We start from the raw sequence: 27,501 nt of genomic DNA on the forward strand, positions 1-27,501 counted from the left end.
TCTTGGTGAGACCTGCTTTTATAAAATCACAGTTGATCTCTTTTCCTGTCCTTAGCATAAAATAGATTACTTACTAACCATAACAATTCTTAAATAGTATGTTAGTGATGTTGTTAATGATAGTCAATTTTTTTGTATTAATGTGAATTTTTGTTATTGTTAGTACGTAGAGAGATTGATACACTGAATGAGCGTTTAGCAGCCGAAGGACAGACAATTGATGGAGCTGAACTGAGCAAAGGACAACTGAAAACAAAAGGTAAGAGAACCACAAAGAATCCTAAACTGGTATTTTTGAATTTACTTTTTGTGTATTTTGCTGGCTAAAACTTAGAATCTTATTGAAGGGTATTTTAATACCAGTTACTTACACAAATAAGCTAATGCTGTATTTGAAATATCTTCCTTTGAATTTATTTGTCTCAACAGCCAGTCATAGTACCAGTCAGCTTTCTCAGAAATTAAAGACAACTTACAAGGCATCTACTAGCAAGGTATGAGACAAATTAAACCTCTACTCATCAGTGTGTACTAACATGGCTGTCTTTAAGTTGTAAATTGTGGTTTCTTTAAGCTGAATAGTGCTGTTCTTTATGTAAACCTGCCTCATGAGGAACAGTATCTTTATCGTGGATTCATCAATTACCCATTACTTCAACCACACTATATGACATTTTTACAATAATTGCTCACCTTTTTTGAAGAATGAATGTTGGAGGGGAGAGAGTGTGTGTACACATGTGTATATGGGATTACTCTTGTGAAAAGAACTAAAAAAAAAAAATTTCATGAGGGAAATAGGGAACTTAGTGAACTTCTGAATAAAGATTTGGGTATTGCAGTTGAAATAGGGATTTAAGTAGGCATCTATATGTGTACTTTTATAGGTTTTTATGTTTTTTTTAAATTATTTTTATTTTTTAGCTATGAAACTAGAACGGTTTGTTTCCTTTACATTGCAAGCCTTGCAAATTAGTAGCTAGCGATCTTTTTTTTGCCTGGTCTCTTTCAGTTACCCTTTTTGATGTTTTTCATTTTGCACATCTGCATCTGTCTGGTATTTTTGTTTTCCTCTTTCTCTCCCCTTTTTCAGTTTTCATAGAGAGTTTACTTGCTGCTCTTTTTGCCCTATCTCGGGGTCATTTCATGCTACATTATTAAGGGTAAATGAAATGTGAGGAAACCACAGTAGGATCTGGTACGTGAACCAACTATATAAGAAGCTCTGTGCTGACTTGTGTTGCAGGCTAATGTGTGGTTATGGAATGACTGTAGGTGTCTTGGAAATACCATCTGTTAAGTAGTCTGAAAGTTTGAGAGGAAGAATAAGAGTAGTGTGGTGAAATAGATCTAAGTTACTGTGTTTTATTTGGTCTCCTTTTTATTTTATTGTTTCTCAAACTTTCTTTTCTTCTTATTGCCAATCTGATGCATAGAGGTGTCTCTTCCTTTTTCTTAAGAGTTAATGATTTATGAATTCTTTAATGAGGCCACTTAAATAGGGACAACATGATATTAATAGGGACAATGTAGTATTAGTACACCTACTATCTAGTTATGAATTAGTACTTTCTCTAGTGTAGTGTTGGGGTTTTTGTTGTTTTTTTGGTGGTGTGGGTTTTTTTTGTTTGTTTGGGTTTTTTGTTTGTTTGTTTCTTTGTTTTTAAGGTTGGTGTTAAATGCTTGTTGTCTTTTACTTGCTTGCAACGTAGTGCTCATGTTCTTTCCTGGGCAAGGCAGGTGGACCTCGCAACTTCAGTGTGGGAAGCTGGGAAGTATGGGGTGGAGACTCCTGGGTAACTGCTTTGCTTCCTAGTGTTCTGGTATGCATGCACAGCAAAGTAGTCATGAGTAGTGGAACATGAAGAATTTATGATAGACATTATTATAAACATCATACATATCTATTATATCAATTGATAACCAACAGATGTTTGAATGTGCTGATATATTTCTTTCCACAACTTTGAATCAGAGTTTACTGGGGGGTAGAGAGGAGAGCTGAGGGGAATGATAAAGTTGAGAGCATCCCTCCCCAGTGTGTTCTTCAAAACCTTTCTGGACTTCATGGGAGTGGCTTTATTTCAACCGCTTTTTCCATCCTACACAGAAAAGTCAAAGCCTGCAACCTTTTGTCTCTTGACCCACAAAGAGGCTATAGCCAAAAGTCAGGAAAGACTATGACTAAGTTTCTAACAAACGATGATCTTTCTGTCTCTCCTGGCTGGATGCAGTTAGAGTTCCCTAATACACTATCCGAGAAAATGACATTTCAAGAGTTTTAAGAGTTCAACGGCTTTGAAATTCTTATGTCTGTATTTATGAGCAGTGAACGAACAATGCTGTTCACCAAAAATGGGTTGTGTTCCAAACTTGGTGGGGTAGTGGATTGCAACTTTTCAGCCCATCCTTCATACTGTTACTGTATGCCTAATGTAAAACTTGTCAGAAGTCTGGTTTTGTGGTGGGTTTTTGTTTTGGTTTGGGTTTTTTTTTTGTTTGTTTGTTTTTTTAAATTTTTTTTTCCCTTGTGGGTAATCAGAAGAGACTTTAAGTTTTATGAGCCAGTTGTTTTGTGTAATTGCATATGATTACATTTTTCTGATTGCCAACTTATAAAGAGTTTAGGTTTGTTCTGAAAAGAGCTTTCAATATTTGCTTGTTCTAATGAGAAAGCTGACCCTTGACTGCTTTAATATTGATAAAACATGCTAAGACTAAAGCAATCTGTTCGTTTTCTTGGGAAAAATGCTGAGGTGAACATGCTTAATTCAACTCCTTCGTAGAAGATTCCCATACCTGGATATTTTCATCCCTTAGCTGAGTTAGGAGTCTGAATATTAAGTTGGCAAAACTCATATTAGAAAAGGATGCTTTTAGCAGCAGGGGTTATCCACCAGTGCCCAAATCCTGAAGAGACAGAGTAGATTTAGTGCTTGGTACTCTAAAAATAATTTTTTGTATATATTAATGGACAAGATCCTGTAATTTAACTGCAGTTGTTTGTAGATGCAGGAATCGCTTTGTGAAATTCATGTTTTGATGCTAACAAGATGTTATTGCTGCTGTTAACAATCCCTGGCTATGACAGTTGTTAAAACATTAGGAAAACATTAACCATTTATGCAGAATCCTAAAATAAACTGAAATGATATAACTCGCTCCATCATAAACTAACTGGCAGGATCTCTGATTCTTTTGGATGAGGAAAAGGACTCTTAAAGGAAGGTATTTCTTCACCCAGCAGTTGAAGGAAATAAAACTTTTTGGAAGATGTGGTTTTTGACCTCACTGCTTAATGTTACTCCACAGGAAATTCCGTTCATCAGTCACAGTGTAATGCTGCTAGACTGGTCCTGAGTTGACCAAGCTTTCATTCTTATTTCTAATGTGTCCTGTCCACTTAAGAGACATTTTACAGAGTGTTTCAATTTGTTTGCCATACAATTGTTTCAATTTGTATTCAGTTTTCAATTGTTTACATAGTAAACAATTGTTTCCTTATTAACAAATCTCTGTGTAGAACAAAGTACATGAAACTATATGGATTTAAGAAAGAGGACAGACAAAGCTGAAACACACTCAAGATATGATTGCCCACTTATTTACATTTGTGTATGACAACTTGCAGTACAGAGGCCTCTTTTTAGCAAGTTGAATGTTATTTAAGTATTTCCTTTCCTTTCTTGGAAAATTGTTTATGTATGGTTAAGGAACCAAGAAGTAATCTAGGCTCTATCTAGTTTATCTGATTACTGGTATGTGAAGTGATGGACAGCAAAAAAGAAAGATGGAAGAAGAAGAAAAAAAAGACGTGTAGAAAAAGCGTGCGTTAAATATCTGTCTCTGTTATTTACTGTCAGATAGTGTTCTTGAACTCTTATCTTCCGTGTGTTCATTCAAGACTGCTAATACTCCAAAAGGAGTTTTACAGCCTTGAATAAAAAGATCAATGACACCACTGTCCAGCAGTTTTGGAAAACCTGTGCTTGTTGATGAGTAGGAGATAATTTCTCCTAGAAAACTTTTGCATGAGCATTTAATTCAACATTAGAAAGACAGAATGCAAACAGTTTGAGTATGGGGTTGAGAGTTGAAAAACTTCAAGTTTGGAATTTGAGTTGAGTGCTATATTTGTCCTTAACTGTTTACTTAATTCTGCTGTTCCACTTCTCATACATGACTCCATTTAGTTTAAGGACTATATTCAATGTGAAAGTTGCATCTGTAGGATTGTATTCAAGGCCTATGAAACTCTCCAGTATGGTTGAAGTAATGATCTTTACCATTAACCCATTTTCTTTTAAATGTATCCTTAATGATTGTTCCTTCTTCGGCTGTGAAACCGAAATGCGTATTAGCTGTTAATGCCCTATTTGATTTCCAAATTATCATTTCATCACTGGAAAGTTGACATGCTCAGAATTTGGAATGCTCTTGCAGATATTCTTTAACTTTTAAAAACCTTTGTGGAAGTAATTTGCTTTAATGACATACTTAAGAACTTCTTTTTCGATACCAAAAACTAATGGGATTTTAACGTTAGTTTATTGTATTTGAAATGTAGACTTAATTAATTTTCTAACTTTTACTAAGCTGTAGATAAGTCTTAATGTGATTTGTGTTGATGCATTTCAAGGTTTTGACTTAACCAGTCAGATAGATACCTGACCATAATTGCATGCAGAGGACAACACGGATAAATGGAAGTCTTCTTTTTAACAGTTTTAACAAAGCTTTTTGGACATAACTATTCTTTCTCAAAGACTGAGCTTCAAGACTTGTGGGGTAAAAATAGGGTATTTTTAACAGTGGTTTTGCTTTTTGAAGTCATCTTTCACCATTCTTGATTTCAGTTGTCTCTGGAAGTGTTCCCACAAGACAAACTTTTTTTTTTTTTTAAATACTGCACTCCCCTTTCATCTGAAAATGCAGAATTTCTGCAGTTCGGTTCCTTTCTATAGATATTGAGTGTTTTCAGCCTTCCTGTACTATAGTGCCTTGTAGTTTTACCATTTTTGCTAGACTTTTTCTTCCTTTCATTTGGTATTACTTATGCACATACTAACTTGGATCTAATGAGTCTTCTCTATTTTCCCCTAATAGCATTGACTTTGAGGGACTGTGCTTATCAAATGTTTAGATGAGTTTGACATATCTTAAAAAAAAAAAAAAAAGCTTTATTACACAAACTGGCATATGCTCTTAGGTTAATGATTGATTTGATTAGCTTTGTGCAGTTTTGAAGAAAAACGGCAGTGAGTGTTTTAAATGGGAATGTTTCTGGATTTTACTAGAATTATGTAATAAGTACATTTTTTCAAAGACATTACTCTGGATAACCTGGACCATCTTTAAGTTATCAGATGTACTTATTTGGGAATAGGCAAGGAGAGTTCTGAGTGCTTGGGTTTGTTTGTTTGTTTGTTTTTTAATAATCCTTTACCCAAACTGAATGGGAAGTGGATACTGCATTTGTACAACTCATTACTCCAATGAGATTGCATTATTGTAGTACAGAATAGTTTATCTTGCATTCTGTAAAAAGGGGGTGTTTTTAAAAAAGAAAAAAAAAAAAATTAAGACGTATGTTTGCATCCAAACTCACTTTCCTACCATCAAATGTCAAATTTTCGACAATAGCGAACTGTCAGAACACTGAAGAATTATTATGAAAAAGTATCTATTTGTATTTATTAATCTTGGGTCAATGTAGAAAAAAATATGTTGGTCTCTCTGCTATTTCAGATTGTATCCAGTTTTAAAACTACAACATCAAGGGCAATCTGTCAACTGGTAAAGGAATATGTTGGCCACAGGGATGGTATTTGGGATGTCAGTGTCGCGAAAACTCAACCAGTGGTGTTGGGAACTGCATCTGCTGGTAAAGTTTTGTGTTGCTTGAATCTTTAGAAAATTCTGGTTTAGTCCCTAAGCTATAGCAAATGCAGATGAAAAGCATACTGGAATACTTAGCTCCACACTGAAAGAGTCGATTCAAAGAAGTTCAGGAGCTGAAAAATTCTTAAATTGCAGTTTCCTTGAAATGCATTTAACCTTTAGAAGGTTCAGGTGTCCTTGTTGATCTTCCTAAAGTATGTGCCAGATAACTTCTATGCAGGTCACGCTCTTCTTAGGGTCAGCTCTAGCCTGTTGGATGGTGTAAATGGGTCGGGGAGCTGCTTGCTTGGAGAGGTCTCTCACATAGAATACTATACTGTTCTATACAGAGATCCCCGCAGGCTTCCTACTGTAGTATTATTTAACCTTTGTTTTACAGAAGCCATAGACTTAGTCATAGTTTGCATATTCTTGTATTCTTACATTCATCTGGTTTTTGCCTAAGCATCTAGGGGCAACTAAAAAAAAAAAAATTTCCAGATCTTATGTAACTTACTAGATTCATTCCTCTCTACTTAAGAGAGGAAACAGGTCCTAATGAGTAAGTCACTAAATCTACTATGAGCCAAAAATCAATTGAGAGTCTTGTGTGGATTTGGAAAATTATTAGGGAAATAAACCATAACCAGTTAGAATTGGTCAGTTTGAAGTGAGAGTCTTTTGAAACAGGAACAGAATCTGAAGACGCTTACTGGACATAAATATTATGGACCAGAAACCTCTGCTTCATAAACTGAACTGTTACCATTTTTACGTGTCCACCGAGGGGCACGTTTTGTCTTTGTGTGGGACGTCTTGTCTTTGTCCTGATTTAACTTGGCTACAGCCATTCTCCAATTCAGCATTAAGATTGTCCCCACTTACAGATACTTAGATTAATTACTTATTTTGGGGTGTGGCAGGGTACAGGAGTGGCATTGGGAGGGATTTCCTTTTTACGTAAGTTTTTGTAGGGCTCTGCAGTGACCTATATGCATTTGGGACTTCTATGCAGGAAGTAAATATTTTGTGCATAGAACTCTTGTTTGTAGTGACTGCCTGACTTTTTCACCACTGAATGCTTTCTGTGTTCTTTCTGAATCTCATGATACACAGTTGGAGCATTATACATAAGTATATAACCAAGTTAGAAAAAATATCAAAAGCAGAATTTGCCTTTCAATATTTACTGCAAATTAATCCGATTGGGACAGCACCTTCACTTTTTTTTTTTTTTGAGATGCATATTAAGTTATAATGATAGGAAGCTTTTATATTTTATATATAAGGTAATAATCAAGAGGAGTCGGTCTTTTCTACATTTGAAGTCTATTTCATATGGTATGCTCTTACATTTGAAGATAACTTGTTTGTTGAATTGGTTAAAAGTGAAAACCATACATTTGTCACAATATTTACAGTTATTTTTAATCTTTGTAGATCACACTGCTTTGCTGTGGAGCATAGAAACAGGGAAGTGTCTTGTCAAGTACGTAGGGCATGTTGGATCAGGTAAGATAAGGGCATGTTGTGCAAACTGGAAACGGAGTGTGTTTGGGAGGGGGAAATGTGTTTTGGACAACTACAGAAATGTTTACTGTGGCTTCACTTGCATGTTTGCCAACACCATTAACAAGTCAATTGTGAAGTTCCATTAATCTTCATAGAGAGAATGTTTTGTACTATGATTCTTTCTTAGAGAGGTGTATTAAGACAGTTCTGTAAATGCTAAGTGAATAAACAAGTCCATATAAAGAAATTTACAGGTGCAGTTACGACAGTCAGAAGTTAAATGTCAGAACTCCTTGAGGTCTCATGCATATGCAGAGTAAGAGAAGGATCTAGCTCCTACAGCACAAAGATACTAATAGATAGATGCATAGAAACAACAGGTAACACCTTAATTTGCTCAGATATCTCAGGTTGCTTGCTGCGTGGAGAGGCTACCTTTAGCCTCCAGAAAGTCATGTTTAAAAACTCCAATCACCTGCATTTTCATGCTGATAGTTTTTGTTTGGTTTTTGGTTTTTTTTCTTTTAATTGCTATTTGGATAACCATGAAAATGATAAAAGCTCTAACATGTATTTAAACAGTTGTGTGTAAAATAAGTTAAAAAAAATGATATGCACTATAATTTAGAAAAGTATGTAAATTTTTATAAATTATTTTAAAAGAATGTATTTTTAATTTAGTAAAGCTTTTCTTTACTTGTTTACATTTAACAGTTGATTTGAAATGGAGCAAAGGTATCGGGTGCCAGCAGTTGGTACACTGTTGAGTTAGTTCAGTGTGAACAATTTAAGGAGTATCTTTTTAGACTCATTATACCACACTCTCCTGACAACATAAGCATCTATTTTACTTGTATGATGGATGGAAGTGATTTCTAAGTTCTTTCTTGAAGAACTGTTGAAGAGAAGCTTATGGATTTTGCAAATGAAAGTGCTTAGTAATGAAAAGTAATTGAATCTTATGTACTGAAATAAAAAAATGAAGAGGAGCTTTGTAGGCTGATAGAATTCTTGCAGGACTATTTAAAACACTCATGTTTTGATTACATATGGTTGCAGGACTGAAGTTTAATTTGTATTATTTGCATTAGGTTTTTAGGCATTTGTTCTTGCAATCTATAGCAATAACCAGAAAGTTGACGGTCATATATAGTAAGTTTTCATTATGTTACAAATAGTTATGAATACTTAAATTCTCTTTATGGAAGTCCAGAGCATTCTCTCCTGTCAGCTTACACATGATTATTTGAATATGGTTTGTTTATCCTCTATAACATGAAACACTTGTACTAGATGCAGGAAATAACTTGCTAGAAAGTATGTATTGTTGTATAATCTACTGTAGCTGCTTTCCTTGATACTACATAGGTTTATGTACTCAAATAAAATACCATTGTGCTTTATCTCACCTAAGAGATTGCTGTACTACAAAAAATTACTTAAAACTGAAGACTTTTGGTTTTTTCAATGCTTTTAATGATAAAACATTGTGAAATAATTCTTTTAGTATGCTAGCTTAAAACTGTACTTTATTTTACACAGTAAATTCCATAAAGTTTCATCCAACTGAGCAAGTGGCTCTTACAGGTATGTAAAGTTTTTTCATATGCTGAGTATGTTAGTCATGATGGAAAAATAAGTGTCATTCGCTAGCATCTTCCTACTGCTTTGTCAGTGTCCTTGTTGATTGAATTATATTTTAAGGCATAACAAATCAGAGCTAGATCTTTTCATCTGTGTTTGTTGTATCATTGTCATTTGTGCTTACGTGCTCCAAAACAGGCACTTAGAATTATACATCAGCTGAATGTTCACAGGTCCATGGGGCCTGATGGGATTCATCCCAGAGTACTGAAGGAGATAGTGGATGTTATGGCAGGACCCCTCTCAATCATCTACCAAAGGTCTTGTGAGTCTGGGGAGGTCCCTGCTGACTGGAAGCTGGCCAATGTTATTCCAGTCTACAAAAAGGCTGTGAGGGAAGACCCAGGGAACTACAGACCTGTTAGTCTAACCTTGGTTCCTGGAAAAATTATGGAGAAGATTATACTGAGTACTGTTGGAAGGCATTTATAGAATAATGCAATCATCAGGCACAGTCAACATGGGTTCACAAAGGAAGAGACCTGTTTAACTAATTTGATATCCTTCTATGATCAGGTCCCCCACCCAGTGGATGAAGAGAAGGCAGTGGATGTAGTTCTTCTGGATATTAGTAAGGCTTTTGATACTGTCCCTGACAGCATCCTTCTGGACAAGTTGTCCAGCTGTGGGATGAGCGGGTACACGGTGTGCTGGGTGAAGAACTGGCTGAAGGGCAGAGCTCAAAGGGTTGTAGTGAATGGGGCTACATCTGGCTGGCGACTGGTCACCAGTGGTGTTCCTCAGGGTTCAATTCTAGGGCCAGTCCTGTTCAATATATTTATCGGTGATCTGGATGCAGGAGTTGAATGCACCATTAGCAAGTATGCTGATGATGCCAAACTGGGAGGTGCTGTTGAATCTCTTGAGGGACAGGAGGCCTTGCAGAGGGATCTAGATAGATTGGAGCATTGGGTAATGATTAATAGGATGCAATTTAACAAGTCCAAATGCAGGATTCTGCACCTAGGATGGAGTAATGCTGGGCACAAGTATAAATTGGGAGAGGAGCGGCTGTAGAGCAGCCCTGCAGAAAGGGATCTGGGGGCATCGGTCGACAGCAGGCTCAGTAGGAGTCAGCAGTGTGCCCTGGGAGCCAAGAGGGCAAACCGCATCCTGGGGTGCATCAAACACAGCATAATCAGCTGGTCAAAAGAGGTGATTATCCGGCTGTATTCAATGTTGGTGCAGCTTCACCTTGAGCCCTGTGTGCAGTTCTGGGCCCCACAATTTAAGAAAGATGTGAAGGTCCTTGAATGTGTCCAGAGGAGGGCAACAAAGCTGGTGACAGGGCTGGAAGGCATGTCCTGTGAGGAGCAGCTAAGGACTTTGGGCGTGTCTAGTTTGGAGAAAAGGAGGCTGAGGGGTGACCTCATTGCCCTCCCCAGCTTCCTGAGGAGGGGCCGTGGAGAGGGGGGTGCTGATCTCTTCTCCCTGCTATCCAGTGATAGGACGTGTAGGAATGGTTCAAAGCTGTGCCAGGGGAGGTTTAGACTGGACATTAGGAAGCATTTCTGTACTGAGAGGGTGGTCAAACACTGGAACAGGCTTCCTAGAGAGGTGGTCAATGCCCCAAGCCTGGCAGTGTTTGAGAGGCATTTGGACAATGCCCTTGATAATATGCTTTAACTCTTGATCAGCCCTGAATTGGTCAGGCAGTTGGACTAGATGATCATTGTAGGTCCCTTCCAACTGAAATAGTCTAGTCTAGTCTATCCTAACCCTTTTGCAATACATGATGTTTCCAGAAATAAAGGAAAATAATATTGTGATATTGAGTGTGCAGAAGAAACAGCTCGAAAATATGAATGTTAGTGTAAAGGTGTTTTCAGGACTGAGAATACCATCAGTGCAGCTTCAGGTTTGAAAACTGTCTTATGTGGTTAATACTGTGGTTCATACGGTCCAGCAATTAGGGCACTGGCTTTGGGATTAAAGAGATCTGGATTCAATTTGCTACTATTAGGTAAGTAATTGTAAAATGAGGATAATTATTACTGAGGTTAGAAATTAAAACACTGCTTCTTTCTGCATCTACAGCGACCATTTTAAAGGAAAGTAGGGAGTAGAATGCCTTCTATCTAGGCTAACAATAATTTAAGTTTGGCTATTTGGATTTTTATGTTTCGATATAACTGTAATCATTGTTTCAGTACCATAAACAATGTTGCTATATAAACTGACTTATAAAAACCAAAACAAACCAACCAACCAAACAAAAGCTGTCCATAGCTTTTGTTCTTCTGTTATTTTTCTGGAGGTGGTTCTGCAAAGTATTTCCATTGAAAGTTTTCAGGAGACCTGTTCTTCAGTGTCTTGATTGATTTAGAACTGACTAAAATTAAAAAATCTTCCTCCCTGATCCAGAATACTGACACCAGAAATACTATAAGGTTGTCCTTTCTTCTAGCCTTCTTACTTGTTCTATTAGATGAGATGTTTTTCGTATTTTTCATGTACTTCATGAAAATTTTCCTATTTTTCACTGCACTTGCCAGATCTATGCATACTCCTAACAAACTGTTTTTCTTCTCAATCTAGAACTCTCAACACTGTACCCCGAGGTATTAGAGCATGTTTGTTCTGTCCATAACAAGGAGAATCTTGAGTTTCTCCTTAGTTAATAACAAATAAGTCTATTTCAAAGCAAATGAAGTCTAAAATCAGATGGTACCTGCTGAGCTGTAAACTGGTGCTAGTTAAGCTGAGTTGCTTAAGGCACAAGCAGAATAGCTTCACACTTGCTCTTTTGGGTTTTTCATTAAAACTACCCTAAAAACATTTAATGGAAGAAATCGTTGAATGAAGAGGAACCCCAGTATTTTGAGAAATAGCAAATGAAGGATGGCACGTGTTGATGTATTAAATGCCTTCTTCAGATGTTACCTGTTAGAACAGCAGTGATAATCATGTTCTGATGTGTAGTATTTAAGTGGATGTTTTCACTGGAGGAATGATTATGCAAAACACAAGTAGCTACCAAATTAATGAGTTAGGTTTTTATCAGTATTGAAGCCAGGAAAGTAACTGTTGATGTTGAGACTTGCTTACCAAAAAGGTCATAATGGTACCTGTTAGAAAAAGATGCAGCTCAGACAGTTTTGCCCAATGTAATGTTAAAGCTTGTTTTTATTGTCCGTGGAAATGCTCTTATTTAGTCTTTCTCTCTCTTTTGTTTTTTTTCCCCTCTTTCCCCTGTGCAGCATCTGGAGACCAGACAGCTCACATCTGGAGGTACATAGTACAGTTGCCTACACCTCAGCCAACTGCAGACTGCAATGTAAGCAATCAACTTACTGCAACCAAACTAATTGCACAGCAATTTCATCGGATACAGGTTTTATGATAAGACTGAATGTTAAATTTACACATAATTAAAAAATTATATGATTTCAGGATTGCAAAAGGTGGGATTTTAAGGTTTTAGTTTAACAGATTTATTTCAGCCTTTCTTTCAAAAAAGACTTCATGTTTTCAAAGATCTATGGTACAGAATAGAATATGCAGCTGCAAGTACATTAATTGACTTTTTGTTCAAGGTAATAACTGTGTAAGTAAATGAACTGTCGAGTAAAATTTTTTGTAATAATTCAAATCATAAATAATAATGAAGTTCTTTTTAAACTATTTAAATTCTTGTAGCTTAACTTACTGAGGCACCTGTATTAGCTATAGTTGCTATGAATTGAAAACTGATGGTAAAGGCTTATATTTTTGGCTTTTATTTAATTGTATCTTTAAATTTGATTTCTAATTGACCCTTGCCAGCATTTATCATGCTATTTGACATTGTTGCCCCCCAGGCTTTTATTTAGTCAGTATTTACTGTAGAATGTCAAATGCTGTATTTGACTTCAAAGCACCCTTACTAAATTGTGAAGACAAACATAGTTTTTAGCATGAGCTTCTCCATAAGCTGAGTAGGGGCAAGAGATGGCTGTATAATATGAAAGATTTCTGAATGAAAAATGTTTGATTCAGTTTATTTGATTTGGCATTTCCATTTTGAAAGAGCAGTACAAATGTTATCTTTTTCACATTCAAATATCATGAAAGAAAAGTGTATTTGTCTTGCACAAGTGAAATAAGGTTCAGAGATCAACACTTCCTGGTTAGCAGAAGAATTTATTTTGCATCCAGTTTACATCAGCACTGCATGATGACAGTGTATTGACCAGTGGACAAATATTGATGTCATGATTTTGATTCTAATGGATAAAAACACAGCTGTAAATGATTATCTTCCCAAAGATTAAAATAGTCAGTGTCCTGTTAGATGCTTCCTACTCTTAAAAATTTAAAGGAAGAAAAGTCCCTTGAAATATGTGCTGCAGTGAAACTCGAGGGTAATCCAGTGAGGGGAATATAAAAGACTTACCACATAGTAAAGGGGACAACTATTCAGAGCTAAACAGTTCAGAAGAGATTTTAAAATGAAGTAGTTATTAAAACTGCATTTAATGCACTGGTATTATTCCTTCAACTGAGTTGTTGATAGTGAATACTTGAATAGGCTAGATTCTACAGGCTTAAGTTACCCACATTCACATTAAGGGGATTGGGAAGCATTTACACTGTAAAATGTAACTTCGAGACATTCCTTCCCATTTATTCTAAATATTTTTTCTCTTGCATTGTATAGCAAATGTCTGGAGAAGATGAAGTTGAGTTCTCAGATAAAGATGAACCTGATGGAGATGGAGATGGTTCTAGTGATTGTCCCACTGTCAGAGCCCCATTAACATCACTCAAAAGCCATCAAGGAGTGGTCATAGCAGCCGACTGGCTTGTTGGCGGGAAGCAAGCTGTAACAGCGTCATGGGATAGGACAGCAAATCTGTATGATGTAGAGACTTCTGAACTTGTCCATTCTCTTACAGGTATTTGTTCACTCACAAAAAGATAAATTGGTGGTTTATTTCTGTATGTGGGATTATTTGTAGATATTGAAACATTGGGAAAAGTGTTGTTTCTCCGGAGTACGATTTGAGTGTGTACAAGACTTGAGCTGCTGCTCAATATTGTAATGGTTTCTAAAATTCCAACCTTGTTAATTATCTGAGCATGAATTTGTGTTCTTTTAAGCTTGTGATATATCCTGTGAAGTAGTTGTTTTTAAACTGAATGTAGCCAAATTTTAGTTCTTGCAAAATGCTTTTGCTGGGTTCATGGCATATTAAGTAGCAATAACCTATCGCTACTTAATAATCATGTGAAGTGTGTAGTGGGATTTTTTGCTTTTAAATATAGTTCTAAACTTTTACAGCCGTAGTAACATTGGAGTTCAGAATGATTATTATTCTTTTACTGTTTGGGGAAAAAAGAAAAAATCATCAGCATTTCATTTCAAGTGTATGTGGAAATGAAAAGTCTTATTTTCATTACCTTACATGTTGTCATCTGTGATTGTAGGGCATGACCAAGAGCTAACACATTGTTGTACACATCCCACCCAACGTCTTGTGGTGACATCATCACGCGATACAACCTTCCGTCTGTGGGATTTCAGAGATCCTTCTATCCATTCTGTGAATGTCTTTCAGGGCCACACAGAGTAAGTGACAGTTCCTTCACAGGTTTTTACAAGTTCCAAAAGTATAAATGAATTCAGTTGTTAATCTGAACAAAACTGTTCTGTGCTCTTTTTGAGGTACTAAGTTCATTCCCCTGTTTTATGACACTGATTTTCACAGAAACCCCTAACTGTCCTCCTTCAAATGTAACACAGCAGTACTTAATTTCCAAAACAGTAGCCAGGGCTCTTGGTGTGATACTGCTTATATGGTAAGTCTAGATAAAACTCCTTACAATTAAAGGTAATTAAAGGTAATTTAAGGTATGAGGGTTGTTTTTCGCATTGGTTGTGCCTGTAGTTTAGGGTTATTGCTGTAGTGCAGTTGATCAAGCAGATTACCTCTGCTTGTCATGATACTTACTGTGAAATAAAGGTTACTTCTTTGGAACCAGTGGAAAAAAAAAGCAGGATTGATTTTTACTCTTTAAGCTAAAACTTCTAATTTGTACATAAAATAAGAGATTAAAGTACGGGCACTGATTACCATGTCCTGTGAAAACAGTGGTTTTGGTGTAACATTTTTAGTTGCCAACTTAGGCTTTAAGTTTTTATACTGGCTACTGTTGAACACGGGCTAGTGTAGTCATGAGAATCTATGTTACAGTGTTGAATTACCATTCTGTTAATCAGAGCTTTGATATGTGGAAAATGCAGGAGTAACTTTGAAATACTTTACCCAAGGAAGAGAATCTTTTTTTAAGATTTTGGAATGTCTGAACTTGACTGTTTCAGAAACGAATTTCACCTCCTGTCTTCAGAATAAAAGACGATTGTTAGTCCTAGCTCAAAACAAAACCCACGAATATTTATCCACATTTCTATTCTTTATTAATTCAAATGTGTGGTTTGCACACATTTGCACGCAAATGTGTGCACTCAGTCACACGTGTGACACGTGTGACTGAGTTTCACTATCCACTTTCTCATTTTCCTAGCTGTTGGCTAACCTATATATAAAGTAAAACCTCTTTAAATGCTGCTGCCCCGGACTCCTCAGCTTGATAAATTATTTGGTGCGTGACAGTCATCCCATGCAAGTAGCCATCTTCTGGTAGAAGAGTAAACTTAATTTTGTGGTCTGCATCCTAGAACTGTTTCACGCCATCATTTTTGTACTCTTCCATCGCTTTTTCTAGAATGACTTGTAAAAGTTGGAAGTTTTTGTGTCCGTTGGTGCCTCCACTTTTTTCTGAGCTGTTTAATTGCTTTGTCCCAGAACATTTTTTTCAGAGAAAGGAACATGATTGACATTAGTGTTTTTCCGTATGTATGCTGAGACCAAATGATGTTGATCTGGGGTGATGGTGCATGCTATAAAAGGTTGTTAGCTGGTATTTTGGCCTCTATCACTGAGACCTATAAACTATCAGGGAGTTTATTTTTTATGAATGGAATAGACCTTGAACAGCCTCTTCGGTCACTTCTTATTCCAGCTTTTAATTGTCTTCATATTTGTGTTTGTCTGTTGTATCATCTGTCTCCATCTTGTTCTTTGAATGTTCGAGGTTTTAGTATTGACGTAGGCTTTTTCACCAAATACACTAACTTTGAAGAGTCTCAAAACTGACTTTACTGTTTAAAGGTTGAGGTTGTTCAGCTCTCTGTTTTGTTGAAGAGATGATTCTGTTACGGAAGATGAGTATTTCACCGAGGAATGCAGTCAGAGCGGAGGTGGGAGTTTAGTATTTTGCAGTCGAGACATACTGGGAGGGATTTTATTTTTGGTCCATTATTGTACTGCCTATTGGCAAAATATTTTTAAATCACTCTCTAATCAACACTATAACAATCTTATTGCATTAAGCAGCATAGAATAAACTGTTTTATCTGTTGACTGGAAAATACATAAACACAAGACATTTTTTGGCTTTCCTGAATGTCTATTTGAATAATTTGCCAAGTTTTTAATATGTTGCTAGGCTCTTGGAATCAGTTCTGTAAATTGGATGTTACAGTCATTAACGCTGATTATTTGAAGTCCTCACCCATAAGTTTTAACAGCCTCCTGCTAACTAGTACCTGATGAATAGCTGCCTAGAGCTCACAGAGCAGCTGGGTTTTTTTCTGTGTATCTCACCAGATCAACTCCTAGGGCATTCAACCACTATACTTAGATGCTCAATCATGAGGCCAACATACATGAGGTTTATTGTAGCCCCCAAAATCTTATTCCGTCCCGATAACCCTTCTCACAAGGGATCCAAACCATCACCGAATCCTAGCAACGCGTGCCTCGGAGTTCAGGTTCCGTTCCCTCGCGCCCTGTTTGACGCTGCCTGGCACTCGCTGCTCTCCTGAACCATGTAACACCCCTCCGGGGAGCGAGCGCTTCTCCGTGCCGCCGAACTCACCAGAGGCTGAAGAGCGGGCGGGCAGCGCCGGCCGAGGGCTCCGGGCCGAGGGCTCCGGGGGGCCGTGGCCTTGCCGGAGCGGCCCGGCAGCGCGGGCGTGACACCCGCGCCGGCAGGTGGCGCCACCGCCCTGCCGGCCGCGCGCGGCCCCGGCCCGCGCCGCCCGCCGCGGGAAACGGCACGAGCAGGGGCCGGGCGCGCGTGGGGGCCCTGGGCGCGGAGGCGGCAGGCGGGGGCTGGCGCCTGGAGCTTTGCGTCCGGCGCGGGGTGCCTGCCACCAGGAGCAGTTTGTAGTTCTGGAAACGCGAGGGAGCAGAGGGAGGCTTTAAACCTGCTCGGAAGTGGCAGTTTTATTCTTCCCTGCGGTGTTAGGCTTTGTGTCTGTTTGCCTCCTAAAGACATATGTGGGTAGCGTAGTTTCAGCTTCCTTTTTAGTGCCCTTAATTAGTTAGATTTAAGATTTAGTCGAAATGGCACATTATCTTGTAAAAAAAATAACAGAATGATGCCGATGTGTTGAGAGACTGAAGGATCCCGTTATACGCAGAGTATGATTTTATGAAGTTAACTGTCATCCGAAAATGGAAGGCAGTTGCTGTGCGTTGCCTTGCACTAGAAAGTGATGTTCTGTCAAAATAGGTGTATACATACCAGCTATGAGAGATTATTTGTATTTTAAATGGACTAAGAAATCGCCTATTATTTTGGTGTTCTGAGCATATAACTGCTTGCTTTATTAAAAGCGGAATATTTCTTATAGTCTACTACTGTGACAGTCCAAGAAAATAAATTCTTCTCCAGTAAGGCCAGAAGGAATCTGTTGTGATCACCATATCTGTCTCGAGCTTTTTGCATTGATGCCTGTTTTGAATTAGGAGGTAATTTTAGTAGAATTGCCAACTGTATGTTAGGTTGTTCCAATGATAAGGATTTCAACTCAGCCCTTGGTAAACTCTGTAAGTTGCTCATCCCAGTGTTTAGTTAACCTCCCTGTTAAAGTTTTTGTGCCTCTCTGGTCTGAGTTTGTCTAGCTTCAGTTTCTAGCTGCTGGATTTTATCTTGAAGAGCTTTGTTTCCTATATTAATAGGTACTTAGGTGATTATAAAAGTTTTTCCTATATTTTCTTCTCTACAGATTCTTTTTTACAAGTTACCTATTTTGCCTCAAAGTGTGTTTTCTAATATATTTTGACATTTATATGTCCACAGACTGAGTTTAGTACATTGGTAGTACTTTTGCACTTCAAGCCTGCATTCAGTTGAGTCTTCAAAGTACATTTAGGTCTTTTTCAAAGTTGCATCTTCCTAGGGAAGTTTCCAAATCTGTAAACATTACTTGTTTACATTTTTCTTATATACGACTGTTTCAGTTCAGTATGTGACTTAATTTGCTTGTGCCCTGCTTGCATAGCGATAAAAATATCTTGTCACATTTTCTTTTAGGTTTTCCATGCCCCCAGTTTGTCTCACTTATTTTCTACCGATTAAAAAATAATGAAATAGTGTGGCAATAGGCTGATTTTTGCTTAAACATAAATCTTTGTTACATTATCTGATTTTTTTTTTTTTTTTTTTTTACTAGTGCTGTTAATCGCCAGTCATGTCCCTCTATGAGGTGTTTAACAGAGCCCTGGGAAAAGGTTGCATCTGTATTATCATCCAGACACTTAGTTGTTGCATGTTAATTAAATTGACTTCCTGAGTTAAAGCCTCCAAAAATTATATTGGGGACTCAAATTCCAACACCTTTTTCCCAGCAGATACTTCTTTAAAAATGCATGTTTGATAATGTATAGCACCAGCTGTTCTCCTATTGAGAAATTATTGAATTTAGAGGCTATTGATAGAACTCTTCAAGTTGAACTAAGATGATGCTCTGAAGAGCAAAATCTACATGGCAGTTTTCATTCCAGCTTCGCTTCTGCTTTTGTTTGCCAACCCCTGCACAGCCCTGTCTTGTTGGGGCTCTGAAGGCCATGCTGTTTCAATGTGGTGACCTAGTTGAACAACTCTGGCGTTGACATACTCTTGCATATGTGCTTGATGAATTTTTCTGTCTCTTCAAGTACTCTGAATGTGCTGAGGTCTATCTTGATGTGCGGAGCCTTCTAAAATGTTAATGTTGGAAATCTTTACCATTTGTACCTTAAAAAAAAAAAAATTTGTACAGATCAGTCAAGTACTTTACAGATTTTATACATTTGTTCTGACAATTTAGTGACACTGGAAATAAATGAATACCCTATTGGCAACAGAATGCTTATTAGCTAGTGGATTGATATACATCTTTTAAACCATACACTGCTTTTGCTATGTATTTGTAGTATGCTGATGCTTACATGCAGCTGAAGAGTTACTTGGTAAATACGAAAGTGTTTTGTTTGGTGACCGTCAAAGGTACACAGTGGTTGGGCACATATGTCTTGAAATGCTTGAATAAAAACGTGCAAGACTTCCAAGTCTGGATTTGCAAACGCTGTCCTTCAAAGAGTATAATACTGTCTTCAGAAACAGCTTTGGGTGCCTATCCTTAAGTGAATATCCTTTGTTAATGCTTCTTGATTGTTCAGTATATAGTTATGTACCAACTTGTCATGGCGATTAAATGCAGTTTTGGCTTAAAAAAAAAAAATGAGCATGTACTTTTGACCTAGCCAGAAAAAATTACAAAGTTGATTTATGACTTCTCAAACTTACTGATCTTTGTAGCTAGATTGAGCCAGTGCATCACACACAAATGTGTGTTAGCTGTTGAATCTATATCTTTGTGTTACTTTCTGGGCAAACTCAGAGAAAAGATTGCTGAAAGTGGATCTTATGCTGTTTCTGACAAAGAGCTGAACAAGGGGGCTTATAGCGCTTTCAGACTACACCATATTCCTTCTCCTTTCACTCTGGTTGTGTGGCCATAGAAGATCAGAAGGGAAAGTTCCTGTTTGCTGTCTGTATGTCTCTGAATATGTAGCTGGAAGGTGAGTTGTGCTTCATCCTGAGAACTTTGAAACTAGGGAATTGCGAATATGTCTTGCTTCTTCAGCTTTTCATCTTCAAACTCCTGTACTTGCTGGAAAATCTGAATTAAAAAATGTAAAAATACTTAAGCAGCAGCTGATTAGGATGCTGGGCTGAATTCTGACATTTAATGAATTGGGAATTAATGTCAAAATGGCATTGTGTATCAAGAGACTAATAATTGCTTTAGTTTTGTGGACACTCAAGTTTGCCAAGGTCAGCTGGCTTTCCCATATTCTTTATTCTGCAAGATTTAATTCTCATACCCTGATATGTGTCTGTCTGGTTCTTGAAAGACCAAGTCATGGCAGGGGGGGAATGCCTTCTTTTCAGGCAGCAATGTCATTAGACATTCCTGTTGGAAAGTAGTCTTATTCTACATATCCCCAGTATTACAAGGTCACTGTTAGGTATTCTTATTCAGCCACATTTTCTTGGTGAAGCTAAAGATATCTAGATGTAGTTCTAAAAATGCAAGTTTTGCACCTTTGACTAAAAGCTGTGCTAGGAAAGGGAGTCTTTTGTGCCAAACAAAATGTCACAAGTTGGACGCTGTCAGTGGAGTTCGACCAGTTTAAAGCATCTGTTCTTTTCAAGATAGTCCCGTTCTTGCTTCAGCTCTTAATGCCATCGGTGATGCTTTGTCTACCATTTTTCTGTTGTTTCTAATCAAAGAATGCCTTAGGCATTCACCATGTGTGGCTCTCTCAATCCAGCTTCTGTAAGAAATGCAAAATTTTTCTGATGAAACATTCAGTTTTCTCCCCAAGCCTTACTGATTAACTAGATGATTTTGATATTACTGTTAGTATTCCTACCTTGTTCTCTCTGCTGTGTTTTTTTTATTTTCTCTTGCATTTAATTGAAGAAGGCCCCAAACTTGCCTTTCAAACACTGTTCTGATCCCACATTTGCATGTTGCATATTCTTTAAATGAAGATTATGGCCTGGACTTTAAGCTCTGGGGTTAGTTTTTTTAAATTTTTGTGCTTCTAAACATGTGCATATAAAGACTTTTTGGTTTACATTTTTTACATACGTGTAACAGAGCGTGTTAAGGTTTCAACAGTTTTCTTAAGAGTTGTTAGCAGCCTTATTGGCTGATAGCTCAAGCATCCAGCTTTGAATTTGTCTAGCTTCCCATGTTGTTAGCTTCTTTGTGAATCTGTTTCAGGAAAGACTGCGGCCAGCATGTTTTACATGCCTTCAGCTCATCGAAGTTATCTGTCTTTGCTCTCTTGCACCCCATTTTCTATTCTAACCTCCCCCCCACCCGATACTGTCATGGAGTTGTTGAAGTGCCGAAAAAGCAATTTGAAAGATAATATTCTTTGATAGTTTTGTTTCCTTTATGTTCTTGAACCTTTTCTGTTGTCATTGGCAAACTTCCTCATGGTAAAAATTGCTTCCGAATTAATAAACTACTCCTTAAGGTATAAGAATAAGTGCTTAAAATTAAAAGCCATGTAGCTAAAAGAAAAAAAAATCCTTTAGGTGTTTTATTTTGGGGAACGGGGTATATAACATATGAAGTTTGGCTGTACTTAATGTTAGCCATTGGAGTTTTGTCAGTCTCTTTAAAAAAGATGTAGGCAATAAATCTGTATCCAGTTGCTTATGAGTGCTTTAAGCTTGACTACAATAGATGGAGAGAATCTTAATTCCATTCTTGAATGCATGCACTAAAAAGTGCTATGATGTTTTTCAATTGACCCACAAAAGAGCATAGCCAAAGGCCTTTTCTTTGTATCCTATTGAGTGGAGCATAACGTTTTATAGTGTGTTGTCATTCTAAAGCTTACATAACGTATGCAGCAATACTGCAGGGATAAATGGACCTTTTTTATCCCATCACAGATGTAATGGAATTGATTTTAAAAATATCTGCACCTTAACTAATTTACTAACTTGCCATTGAGTAATTCTCATAAAAGCTAGTTATTGTTTTTAATCCTGTATCACTTTATTATTTTAAGACAGATAGTGAGAAAAGGAGATACTGGCAATTTTCTCTAAATGTCGTGAAACACATATCTCTGGAATAGACGTTGATTTAAACGCTAGGAAAATTACTTCAGTGCTAACAGTTGTCTCTGAACTCCCCCCTGCCTTCTGTGTTAATTCCTTCATGGTTTGTTCTTACCGTTTCTCAAGTTGGAGGAAAAAGCTCTGCTGATATTTGGGGGTAAATCCACAAACAGGCTTTGGGAATTGTATGTGTAGCTCTTCCTGGAATCAAGTGCCTTTAGCACTTCTAAAACCTGAATGCGCAATCAGACCTGGAGGTATTGGTGTGCTCCTTACCTGGGACTCCTGTGGCCGATGCCATCGCCCTTTAAGATGGACAAACTGTTGTCCATATCTGGAGGTTTTAAACTCAGGTCATGGCTTGCCCCCAGGCTGCAGACTGCTCTGTGTGGGGATACACTTTGTTCCCCTCGAAGAAAGGACACTCTTGTGCAGGAGATGCTGTCCCAAACAGAGCTTCCTTTAGGTTTTGTTCCTGAATTTTACTACTTAAAATGAGAGAGGTATATTTGAGCACTCAAATTTTGCTGTTTAACTACAATTTGGTGTACATTGAATAAATTTCTCTGAAAACTCTGTTTTAGTCCATTTTCTACAGAACTTTATCCCCCACACAGATTAATGCTTAGGATTAGACGCTTTTTCACAGGCACGAAAACATGTTGTCTCCTAGCGTTCAACATTAAATCCCAGTATAGGTTGCAAATCAAAATGGAAAAATGGAAAGAGCGGTGTTAACCTTTTTTTCGGTGCATTGCCAATAAGGAGTTCTGCATCAGCATTTCATGGTCCAACATTTTCAACATCTTTTTTTTTCTTTTTTCCTTCCCCTATGTGTGAAACTTCAGCAGATTGCTATGCAAAACAATTTTGTGTCTCAGTGTGACTGGGGAGACAGCTGTTCGGCCTAATGAGGAGGGCTAGCACTACAGTATTTCTGTTGATTGAGACCCACGGAGGGAGCAGGATGTTCGAGGCCAGGCAGCGGTGTGTGGTGAGGAAGTGCCACGCTGTCAGCTGGAAGTACACACTCGGCTGCTCCCTATGACAAGATAAATGAGTTTTGCTGGGGTTTGGCAGAGGCTGACGCTTTTCTGGAGAATAGTTGTAGCACACCAAACTCCCTGTGGGACCCACGGTTTGAAGTGTCATAAGACTGCTTCCTCTTTGCCAGTTTTTTTTTTTTAATGTCCTACAATACCTGTCATCTTTTTGAGTTATTAAAAACCTAATGTCTTCTAGCATTCCATTAACACGGGGTGTGATGATCTTTTGTTGACACTTTTTATTAATTTAGCCAAGGGGTTGTTAACCACAGTTTTAGCTGGGTTAGAACAAACTGAAAACTAGTGTAAACAGAAAGTAAAACTAGCCACATGAAAATACAGGAAGAAGTCTTTTAATTTTTGTGATATGGGTGGGGTTAGGGAGGCAATACTTTTGAAAGGTTATTTGTATATTGGCTGCTCTGCCAGCTTCTTTCTTCCCCTGCAGACACTGCATCCCTTTCTTCTTACCTTCCCCCTTTAGGTGGGCTGAAGTCCTGTTTTAGTTTATAAGTGGGAAGTGGCCTTTCTTCTTGTTGCTATTTTGTCTTAATTAAAAAACCCCCCAAAAAGAGAAGAGATGCATCTGTCTCACCTTAAGAGATGTCCCAGTTTGGAATAGCAGAGGAGACAAAGCATGAGCTGTAGTGCATAAGAAAACCTATGAGCACAGCACTCGCTCATGTTTTCTTAAGTCAGTAGTGTTGTACGTGTTCTTGAATTTAAATGTATGTGTAACTTAAATAAATTTTTTAAATAAAAAAATGTATTTTTAACTATTAACTCAGTATGTTCCACTTAAAAAAAAAAAAAAAAAACAAAAAACAAAACAAAAAAAACAAAAACAAAAACAAAACAAACCAAAACCAAAAAGACCACCTGGTCTTTACTCAGATGACAATCAAGTGCTGATACCCCTCCCCAGAGTTGTCAAGTTTGTGAGAACGATACTGCTTTTGGCGTTTCTGGACTTGGTATTAAGTTACTTAAAACTTCTAGTCTTGCAATCTCATTTTGAAAATGATATCTTTGAGAACTGAATTGAGCATATCTATAGGTTCCCCTTAGAAGAGCAATGTTTCATTTTTTTAAAGCATAATATCTGGGACTGTTATGCAGTACATCTGTATACTGTTTGCTTTGAACCTGTGACCAGAATTCCTGATCATAAACAGTGGGTTCAGTAAAAAGTGCTTTTATATCTAGCCCTTGAATTCAAAGCTCCTTATGAAAAAGGCTGTTTTCGTAGTCGTGTGTGCTTGCAAATAGTGCATATCCCAGCCTGCGGTTCCTTACAGTGATGAACTGTTGGGAGGGTAGGCAGAGGACTAAGACCGCTGAACACCTTTAAAGATGGCACTGAAAACGGCCCGGCAGCCTTCCCTTTGCCTTTCTATATCACTTGCCCAGTCACCAGAGAGAGCTACAGCAGAACTTAATTGCATTTTTATTTTACAAACCTTTTCTTAGTGTACCCAGTAATATCTGAATGACTAGTTAAACTGAAAACAGCACAGAAAAGGATTTTGTTTTCTTTTGAGAGTCTTTCTGTTTTTACAGGAGCAGTGAGGGTCGAGCTAACTCAGCGTTGGCATTTTGTTTGCATGGCAATAGTTTGAATGTTTTCGTTTGAAAAATGATAAATCTAAGAATGAGGGAACTTTATGTGGTCAAAGAAACTTAACTGTTTGACAGTGATAAGTGATAAAGGAGAACCAATATGAGATCAAAGAAGCTGGAAAGCTGTTTAAAGTTGTGAAAAAAAGGATCCAAAATTGGAGGGTTATTTTAAGATAGTTTCACAACATATTCCAACTGTAATTGGAATAAAATGTATGATGGGAAAACAGGTCAGATTTGTGTGTTGGCAGCAGAATACTGAAACACTGTATATTCACTCATCTGGAGCTTTTCTATGGCTTGAATTCCTTATACTGATGTGTACAAGGAAGTCTCCCGATGTGTGTGCAAAGTATGGAGATTTAATAGTGAATTTTAAACTTAAACACTGTTTCAAATGTGTTACAGCAGTATAGAGTTCAGTGGAAGTCTGAAACATTTTACTGAGGTATTTTGCAGCTTGGATAAAGAACTAGTGAGGAGAGAAATGCAAACATTGGTAAGTTTAATGGAGGACAGGCTGGTGGAAGACGAGTTCGATGCTAAGAACATACCAACCCTATTCTGCAGTAACTTGACTATGTGAATGAGTTTTCTTCCCAAATGTGAAGGTGCCTGATGAAAGAGACTCATCAGTTGTGGCCTTCATGTATGTTTTAACTTTTTGACTTTTGGTTCATAAAGTCCAGAAGATTAGGTGAAGACCTCTTGGTTCTTATTGTAATCACGTCCCTGGTAGCTTAGCGGCACCCTAATAATGCATTAGGAGACTTGGTATCGTGAATAAAGTGGGCCTTCATCCTAATTAAAACTTAATTTGGTGTCAATTTAAATTAAGATGCTTGCATAAACTGGTCCATTGTGACCTGGCTAGTGCTAATTTCAATAAGCAGCTTGGATAGGACATGAATTCAAATTTCTGCAGAACAACCAAAGTGACAGTAACAACTGACAACTTAAATTAAAATTACTAAATTCTAAGAAATTGATGTGCATGACCCAAGTTACAAGATAGGTCATTAAATCAAATCTGTAGAAACAGAGTTGAGAAGCCTTCCCTAATGATTTTAGGGAGAGACAAAAATGCTTTGTTAGTACATTGTGTGGGCAGAAAATAACTGCTTTTGAGTTGGGAATTCACACAGTACTAAAAAGAAAATAGTAGTACAAAAACTTTAATTGGTTAATATGAAATAATAGGTAAAAGATTTAAAAAAAACCAGCTCATCCTCATGAGAACTATTCGTTTGAGCTCAGCAGTATACCATTCTCTGAAAGTATAAAATACAAAGATAATAAAATTCTAAAATAAAATTCTTTATATAATCTCTTCTGAAAGTAATATGTTGCACTTCCAGTTGCTAGAAATATTCTTGGGAGTCTCTCTCTGGCTACCCTTGTGCGTTTATAGACATAATGGATAAAATTTGAAGAACTGTCTGGTCATGCTGCTTACTACTACTACTTGCCATTTTTTTATCTGACTCTCAGACTTTAGCTACTTGTAAAATAGGAATAGAAATCACGGTTAGAAATTATTAGATTGCTGTAGCTATTGCTACTGGAGTTATACCGGAAGCTCTGTGTATGTATTACAGCATGTTTAGGTGCGTGTACAAAATAGCTTTAGCTACATCTCAGATAGGTATTTTGGATCTCCTCAGTGTCTGTGCTGTGAATGACAAATACCTGAGGTAGTTCTACAGAAGTCTTTGGATGGAAAATGACAGAACTTGACTACTAGTCTCAAAACACTTGAGAAGAAGAATTGTATGCTACTAATTCAGTTCTGGTTATCTGATAAGCCTACTGGACATTAATACAGACCTTCAGAAGTTAATTAAGGTTTCAAGACTGGACATGTTGAGCTCGTATTAGGGTCAGTGGAATATGCGAGATGCCTCCAGAGTGACTCGCCACTGTAGGGCTTCTTTTCTTAGCGCTTGGGCCAGTCAAGCCCTGTATACCTTCAGTGATGCAGCTGCTTGTAAGAATATTTTTTTATTCTAAAATACCCACTTGGAGTTTTAATATTTCAGGTTACTTCGGTTTAAAAAAAAAAGGGCAAATTACGTATTTTAAAGGAAACACAGGAACAGAAAATAGAACTTTAAATCAGATGCTAGTTTAATAACTTTAGAGCTTGATGTCTTTCTTTTTACTCCTGGTCGTTTAGCACTGTGACATCTGCAGTTTTCACTGTGGGAGACAATGTTGTTTCTGGTAGTGATGATCGTACTGTAAAAGTTTGGGATTTGAAAAACATGAGGTCTCCTATTGCAACGATCCGTACAGATTCTGCAGTCAACAGGTAAGCAGCTCTCCGAGTTACTATTTTTCTTAATTCACGTTTTCTTACTTAATCCTTAATTTCTTTCAAGCGTGGGAATGGTTCAAAGCTGTGCCAGGGGAGGTTTAGACTGGACATTAGGAAGCATTTCTTTACCGAGAGGGTGGTCAAACACTGCAACAGGCTTCCTAGAGAGATGGTCAATGCCCCAAGCCTGGCAGTGTTTGAGAGGCATTTGGACAATGCCCTTCATACCGTGCTTTAACTTTTGATCAGCCCTGAATTGGTCAGACACTTGGACTAGATGATTGTTGTAGGTCCCTTCCAACTGAAATAGTCTGTTCTGTTAGTTCACTGAATATACATTTAATTTTAGCCACTAAAATTAAAGTTGAGATGTATGAGATTTTGAAAAAGTTCTGAAGTGACTTTATAAAATGCAGGTGTAGTCAACATTCATTTTCAGTAAATACATTGTACTACTTTTCTGAGATTTTTTTATATGGGATGCAGATGTTAAGGCTGTTTGAACATCTTGTACAATCA

The 27,501-nt window shown here is 37.4% G+C and overlaps 1 protein-coding gene across 2 annotated transcripts in view; it reads left to right on the forward strand.

Moving 5' to 3' along the window:
• Nucleotides 1-27,501, forward strand: part of WDR37 (WD repeat domain 37) — a 48,550-nt gene that overhangs the window by 16,197 nt on the left and 4,852 nt on the right. For both annotated transcript variants that reach the window (XM_075492430.1, XM_075492429.1), the window contains 9 exons: nucleotides 164-259; nucleotides 430-494; nucleotides 5,749-5,884; nucleotides 7,321-7,392; nucleotides 8,935-8,979; nucleotides 12,237-12,313; nucleotides 13,676-13,913; nucleotides 14,446-14,587; nucleotides 26,842-26,976. In XM_075492430.1, coding sequence (XP_075348545.1) covers nucleotides 164-259; nucleotides 430-494; nucleotides 5,749-5,884; nucleotides 7,321-7,392; nucleotides 8,935-8,979; nucleotides 12,237-12,313; nucleotides 13,676-13,913; nucleotides 14,446-14,587; nucleotides 26,842-26,976 — 1,006 coding nt within the window. The remainder of the gene's footprint in view (nucleotides 1-163; nucleotides 260-429; nucleotides 495-5,748; nucleotides 5,885-7,320; nucleotides 7,393-8,934; nucleotides 8,980-12,236; nucleotides 12,314-13,675; nucleotides 13,914-14,445; nucleotides 14,588-26,841; nucleotides 26,977-27,501) is intronic.

The sequence above is a fragment of the Mycteria americana genome, chromosome 2 (genome assembly GCF_035582795.1).
Source record: "Mycteria americana isolate JAX WOST 10 ecotype Jacksonville Zoo and Gardens chromosome 2, USCA_MyAme_1.0, whole genome shotgun sequence".
Taxonomy (NCBI): Eukaryota; Metazoa; Chordata; class Aves; order Ciconiiformes; family Ciconiidae; genus Mycteria; species Mycteria americana.